Source organism: Megalobrama amblycephala, linkage group LG3 (assembly GCF_018812025.1).
Source record: "Megalobrama amblycephala isolate DHTTF-2021 linkage group LG3, ASM1881202v1, whole genome shotgun sequence".
NCBI lineage: Eukaryota > Metazoa > Chordata > Actinopteri > Cypriniformes > Xenocyprididae > Megalobrama > Megalobrama amblycephala.
The window spans coordinates 31719521-31727313 of NC_063046.1; the positions used below are offsets into that span (position 1 = coordinate 31719521).

At 36.1% G+C, this 7793-nt stretch overlaps 1 protein-coding gene across 7 annotated transcripts in view; it reads left to right on the top strand.

Annotated features, from left to right (window-relative positions):
- The window catches only part of brsk2b (BR serine/threonine kinase 2b), a 160277-nt gene extending 154597 nt beyond the window's left edge, over positions 1 to 5680 (top strand). For 6 of the 7 annotated variants that reach the window (XM_048185154.1, XM_048185156.1, XM_048185158.1 and 3 more), the window contains one exon: positions 3391 to 5680. In XM_048185154.1, coding sequence (XP_048041111.1) covers positions 3391 to 3590 — 200 coding nt within the window. In that variant the 3' untranslated portion in view covers positions 3591 to 5680. The remainder of the gene's footprint in view (positions 1 to 3390) is intronic. The other variant, XM_048185157.1, reaches the window with a different exon arrangement.
- The last annotated feature ends 2113 nt before the right edge of the window (positions 5681 to 7793 follow it).

Genomic DNA, 7793 nt, shown 5'->3' on the forward strand with positions numbered 1-7793 from the left:
AGATGCCCATGGAATATCTAGCAGGGATGAAATTATACAAACTAACTTGTTGCAAAGGTAGCATCCAATCACAGTACCATGCTTGAATTCACTGAGCTCTTCAAAAGCTGTTCTCTCTCCCCCTTTTTTTTTAATGCAGACTGCAGGGCTAGGTGCTTGATTTTTATACACCTGTGGCATTGGGTCTGATTGAAACAACTGAATTCAGTAATTTAAAGGTGTGTCCCAATGCTTTTGTCCATATAGTGTATTTCGCTGCAGCTCAAAACATTCCCCATAAGAGAAAAATAGCCATGCTGTACTGGAGTTACTGTAGAAATGCTGAAGCAGTTTTCTATGTCTCAAAGCTGCTACAGCTGTCAGATCTCTTTGAGAGTCTCCTAGGCTGTGGCAAAGCAGCCTGTCTTCTAGAGAAGTGGCAGTTTTGAGCTTTCTGTCATGATGTTGTGAGGAGTCCAGATTGTGTTGAGAGACTCAGAGACAAGCTCTGTAACTAAGGCAATATACTCTAGTGCTCACATACGCCACAGTCTGCAGTGCTACAGCCTGTGCTATCGGGCCACGGCTGCTCAGCCACTTATGAAATTGGAAAAAGAGGTGATGGTTTGCAAGCCTGCGTTGGTGTCAAATAGGGTGTGTAGTTAATCCTTCTGAGCCGGCCGTCAGGTGTATTCAGAATCTGCAACAATTTGTACCACTACATTTCAAGCCATTTATGAGATTTTATTTTTGGTTTGGTTACCTTTGATTTAAAGCAGAAATTATGAATTTAGAATGAATATATTTAGCTGTATATGTACCAGGGTGTAAATATATTCTCTGACAAAGACTGGATTCAATTATGATTCTTTGTTAATTCATGTATTACGTGATGAAATTTGAAATTTGTTCATGATTCCATTTAGTTCAGTAGTTTTAGCACCATTTATAATTGTTATATAATGAACACAAATTTATTTAGAGTAGGCTTGGGAACCAGTCCAGTTCCTTTAAAAAAACAAAAAAAAAACCCCAGCAGCACTACAGAGTGAAACATACAGCAAACAGGGTAGACCCAACACCAACAGTTAGGTTATCTAACAAACACTGCGAACAGTGTAGTCCAATTTCTGAACAAAAGACTATCTTGAACCGGTTCAAAAACATACAGCATTGTAACCCGATACACAAACAAATGATTTTCATGAACAGGCTCTTTTAAGTGATTCAAAAATATACAGCATTGTAGTCCGATTTGCAAAAAAAAAAAAAAAAAGATTCTTATAAACTGGTTATTTTAAGTGAATAAAGAACATACAACGTGACCAGAGTAGTCTAATTTGTGAATGGACATTTATGAACCGGTTCTTTTAAGTGAATCAAAAACAAACATCATGACCAGACTGGTCCGATTTGTGAACAAATGAATCAGTCAGACAATTTTCATTGTCAGGTGTACCAATGCATATTTACACCCCTAATGAAGAATATATATATTCATTGATGTATATTCACACAATTTAGTGTTTGTTTGTTTGTGTGTGTGTGTGTGTGTGTGTGTGTGTGTGTGTGTGTGTGTGTGTGTATACAGTACAGTCCAAAAGTTTGGAACCACTAAGATTTTCAATGTTTTTAAAAGAAGTTTCTTCTGCTCACCAAGGCTAAAATAACTTTAAAACAACTGTGTACTATTCAAATATATTTGACAAAGTAATTTATTCCTGTGATGCAAAGCTGAATTTTCAGCATCGTTACTCCAGTCTTCAGTGTCACATGATCCTTCAGAAATCATTCTAATATGCTAATCTGCTGCTCAAGAAACATTTATGATTATTTTCAATGTTGAAAACAGTTGTGTACTTTTTTTTTCAGGATTCCTTGATGAATAGAAAGTTCAAAAGAACAGCATTTATCTGAAATACAAAGCTTCTGTAGCATTATACACTACCGTTCAAAAGTTTGGGGTCAGTAAGAATTTTTTTTTTTTTTTTTTTTTTTTAAGAAATTAAAGAAATGAATACTTTTATTCAGCAAGGATGCATTAAATCAATCAAAAGTGGCAGTAAAGACATTTATAGTGTTACAAAAGATTAGATTTCAGATAAACACTGTTCTTTTGAACTTTCTATTCATCAAATAATCCTGAAAAAAAATATTGTACACAAATATTTTGTACAATTGTACACATTAAATGTTTCTTGAGCAGCAGATCAGCATATTAGAATGATTTCTGAAGGATCATGTGACACTGAAGACTGGAGTAATGATGCTGAAAATTCAGCTTTGCCATCACAGGAATAAATTACTTTGTGAAATATATTCAAATAGAAAACAGTTATTTTAAATTGTAATAATATTTCACAATATTACTGTTTTTTACTGTATTTTTAATTAAATAAATGTAGCCTTGGTGAGCAGACGAAACTTCTTTTAAAAACATTAAAAATCTCAGTGGTTCCAAACTTTTGGACTGGACTGTACTGTATATATATATATATATATATATGATTATAAATATGTGACCCTGGACCACAAAACCAGTCATAAGGGTGATTTTGTTTTTTAAATTTTAAATTGAGATTTATACATCATTTTAAAGCTGAATAATTAATTGTTGTATGGCTTTCCATTGATGATGGTTTGTTAGGATAGGACAATATTTGGCTGAGATACAACTATTTAAATAATCTGGAATCTGAGGGTACAAAAAAATCAAAATATTGACTAAATCGCCTTTAAAGTTGTCCAAATGAAGTCCGTAGCAATGCATATCCACTCACAAAAAAAAAAAAAAAAAAAAAAAAAAAACATTTTTGATATATTTACGGTAGGAAATTTACAAAATATCTTAATAGAACATGATCTTTACTTAATATTCAAATGATTTCTGGCATAAAAGAGAAATTGATCATTTTGACCCATACAATGTATTGTTGTCTTATGCTACAAATATACCCGTGCGACTTCTGACTGGTTTCGTGGTCCAGAGTCACACACACACACATGTATAAAATCTCAAATTCAGGATAAGTCATTGCCTGAACCTCATCACTCATCAGTACGGATGAATTTGTTTGTAATGCATCAGTAGTCACATCTGTTTTCATTCCATCCAGTGAAGATCACAGATCAGATGGAGACTGCCCAACCACAGATACTCACTACCACAATAAGACCTTTGAACATTAATACAGCTGTACTGTCAAACTGTTGAACATGCCTGCAGATGCGCGCTGTATCCATGTCAGATACACGGCTTATCGTCTCCAGTTTATGCAGTCTCGTCCTGCCTCTCATCATCTCACCTTGCCTCGTCTGTGATCCTCATTGTTCATGTATTTGTTCTCTGTCTTTCTCTCTCTCCTTTCTTGTTTTCTTGTTCTTCTCCTCTTCTCCCGTCTGTGCACCCAGGCAGCCCATTGAGTAACTTCTTTGACGTAATTAAACAGCTCTTTTCAGACGAGAAGAACGGGCAGGTGTCCCATCCGCCCGGCACGCCCAAGCATGCCAACAGCAAGAGACACGAGCCTGAGCCTAATGACTCCAAATGTCCATCTGGCCAAGACAAAGCCAAGATGGCACCATCAGTTGGGACACAGGAACAACCTTAAAACCAGGAGAAATACTAGATTACTAGTTTTAAAATAAAATAATAAAATAAAAATAAAAGAATCCAGTGAATACTGAAAGGATGTTGTTTAACCAAGCCTCTACAAAGTTTTATATAATGGAATGAATATTGAAGTACTGTACGTACTGACCCGACACTTTACAAAAGGCGCCTACAGACACACACACATATATATATTTTTTTTTTCTCTCCAGTGTTGTTTGTTCTTCAACAGTGTTTTGTTAAATTCTGTTTTATGATGCCTTTATTTATTTCTGCTACCAGGAATTATCCAGAAAACGTGTTAAAGCCCAAGTCCTGCTCTTGCACAAGATTCATGTATGGCACATTGATGGAAGGCACATTACACAGGAAGTTCAGTACAAGCAGCTGAGGGAAACTCCTCATTCTGATGCATCTAAACACCCCAAACACCAACAAGAGCTGTTCCAACCTATTCTTCAGCTCCTTCCTCCAGCAGCTACTGTACATACAGCCACACATTTCCAAGGATTTGGAGTGAAGCCTTAAAATAAAGATGTTTATGAATTCTCAATAAGCTAACCAACAATTCATCTTTTTATTTAAACTTTCAGGTTTTCTTTCTTCGTTTTTTTTTTTTTAAATCCTTGCTCGTCTTCTCTCCTATCCCCTCTCTCTGCTAATGCACACACAAACGTACAGTACATACAGGACATTACAAAAGGACAAATGACGAATGGACATCATAACGCACGTGTTTGAGGAGTTGCCCTCGAGGACCGTTGTTGGATTGTATTCTTTTCATTGTGGTCTTTTTTTGTGAAATGAAGAATTTAAAACATTTTATGGACTCAAGTGTCATTGCTGTACAAGATTTGGAGAACCTATTTGAAAAATAATGGGAAGAACTTCGGTGTGAACCGTGGACTGGGATACGGGGGCGGGAGGGGGGGGCGTCACAGTAAATGATCTATTCTGTTGTACAGACTAAAATATTCCTTATGTAACAAATGTCTATGAGTGACATTGCTTAGATGAATTGTGTTGCCACATCCTGTTTTTTTTCTCATGTAGCGTTCATGAAATGTTAGATTTGAATGACAATTATGCTTAATGTATTCAAGGGTTACTCTTGATGTCAATTTTTCGATTTTTATTTATTTTGTGTTTAATTTTTATTGAGAAACATCTGCAGGATTCAGAGACCTTTTTAGAGATTTTTTTGTTTGTTACTTATTTATGTGTTTTTGTCTTTTAATTTATTCAGCTGGGGAATATTTATACCACACAAAAGCGGGTGGTGAAGATTTTATTGTTTGCATCAGGGCGACTCGTCAGATTGTTTGAAGGATCTTGTGTTTTGTGTACGATAACACTTATCCGATTTTGTGAATGAAGCACTCTTTCTTTCCCGGCTTTGACCAGAATAAAGAGCTTGTAGTATATGTTAAATTATTTACTGGTAATTTAAGAATGTAGACTAGCCTCTTTAGGGTGGGGGTGGGGGGGGGTCGGGTGAGGGATAATGAAGTATTGATATTTGTCACTCATCTCATTGTGCGTGTAAAACAGGTGGACATGCTCAAATCACATGTTGTAAATAGACAACTTTGGGCAAACGACTTTCTTAAAACCATCAAGGGGATCCTGCGGCTCCTGACTCTATCTCTCGTATTGCATGTCCGACATTTGGCTTTAATTTGCATGATGTTGTGGATGTTAAATTTCTCCTCCCCTTCGCCTTTTTCATCATCGACTTGTTTCCACCATTATCATGCCTTCATTTTCAGTTTGTCATTTTTCTCTCATCTCCCTTATTGTGAACGCTTTCTCGCCACATGCTGTACTGCATCATGATCTCGGGATGGGGGTCTGGGACGTCATAACACATGATCACTTATGGGAACATACAGCGTGGAGAATAAGTGGAGATGTAATCTAAGCAATACACATTGTTGTCCTTCCTATTTTGTACTTTGGGAGAGCTGGATTGTAATGTATCACGGATTTGATTAATACAGAGCGGGAAAAATAGAATCGCCGCTAACGTATCCCCTTGTAACTACTGTGAACAACTTCAGTGCAACGGAAATAAATCCATTGACTTTGGAATGTTGTATGTGTTTTTGTTGTTTTCATATCTCTCTCTGCAATGATTAGGCAAGATGAAAAACTTATTTGTATTCTGTTGACCATAGATGGCACAAAATCTCAACACATTTGATGAATGGTGATATGTTCTTTATTTTGTCATTTCATCTGAACATCATCATTTGTAAGATTGTTAGTCCAAACAGTTTTAAAGTTAATTATGTGAAAATAGTAATCTGTGACATTCTATTTTGTTGAATATCAAAGTTTTTTTGTGTGTATTTGTTAATGAGGGATTTGTCAATGTTTTTAGATTGCGGAGAACATATTTTTATTTTGAAGTAAAACGATAAAATTAGTTCCTTGGGGTAAGATAGTCACCCCAGAATTGGCACAAAAGGCCCAGAGGGACATGTATATATTTTTAATTGAAATAGTATGCAGTTATTATTCTGCATAGGCTAATGCCCTATAGGCTAATGAAGTGAAATCGTTCAATTTGAATTCACAGTGTTGCTATATTATGACATATCTTCAAATAAACTATGGGCAATATTTAAATATTCATATGCCTGTATACCTAGGCTACAAGTAATAAAATAAACATAGCTTTTAGATAAATCTCTTTTACTGGGATTCATGCTTTAGCTGTCATCGGTTATTCAATTATCAAAACATAATTTTAAAAACAAAAGTTGATTTATTATTTTACATTAATTAACATTCTTACAAGAATGATATCTAGTTTCTTGGAGGGGGCATATTGATCTTAAGGGGGGCATCTTCTCCCAAAAATTCGCTTGCCGGCGCATGCAACATGATGACGCACGATTTTCCCGTTTACAAATGTCATCCTGTGGGGAGAAATCATCTTTGATGGTTTTGTGCAACATAATCACAACATGAATTAAAATGGGGTTTATGCACAATAAACTTCTGTATTCTGTAAAACGGGTTGCATCTTCCGGTTGGCCTTTTGTATGTGCGTCATTAATAGAGCTGTTTTACTCAAGATGCTTTCAAAGGAGCAGGCAAGATGGGCATAACCGATGTCCATCGCATAAGCAAAATTGATATCTAAAAGCTGTTTTTATATTTCTTATTCTTGCCAACATTTGGATATTAAAGTTAGGGTATGGCAATATTTTTATAAACAGTTTTTGTTATACTGGATGAAACTCTTCACATCCTGATAGCAATCAATGGTGGTCTAAATATTGGACCATACATATAACTTCCGTGGAAGTCTCAGGACCAAAAAATGTTCGATGTCCAACGGCTGCATCCAAAAGCTTAAAAATGCTGCCTTCAGAGGATGCATTCCAAGGTAGGAAGGCATCAAGGCACTTCCGAATCCAATGTTAGCTTCACTTCCCGTTTCCTGAGATGCCTTCATCTGATTGATTTTTGAAGTCAGCATAGATGTATCCTTCACTGCCTTTGATATCCCACAATCCTATGTATTTTGTTCAGTGACAGTTGAGCTAGAAAAAGAAAGATGGCGTCTGAAAGGGGTTTCTTATCAGTTTGCGTGTAAATGTACATTTTTCCACTTCTGATGTGATTTGTAGCGAGAAATTACTACTGTAGTAAATAAATATTTGTTTTAATTCTCACCAAAGATCGCTTTTGTGAGGTACCTTTGGGCTCAAATGTTGCCTGCAGAGTCATTGGCAGCGAGGCAACAAGTCAGCTGCCTAAGTTTTCAGATGTAGCCAACATATAGCTATATTTCCATGGCTGCATCCGAAAACTTAAAAATGCTGACTTCAGAGGACGCATATGACATGTACTCATCTTAAAAGAGTGAATTACCCCTTGAAAACCTTATAAATTTTCATTTTTCTGAGTGAAGATGAACTGGCCTTGTGTTTATCCATCATGCAGTTCATACAAGCATGTAACCAAAATGAACACGAGTTTACTGAAACAAGCATAGCTACTTGGCTGTTGGTTAACACTATCCAAGTAGAGGACACTTGAACAGAGCCACTTGGTCACAGTTCTTGGCCTCATGGACTACACTTCAAGATCTCAGTGGTGACAGTCACCCATACATACTGTTTCAAGAAAATGCATATTTAGGTATCCCAAACTTCTGACACTCCTATTTTCATGCTATAAGAATTTT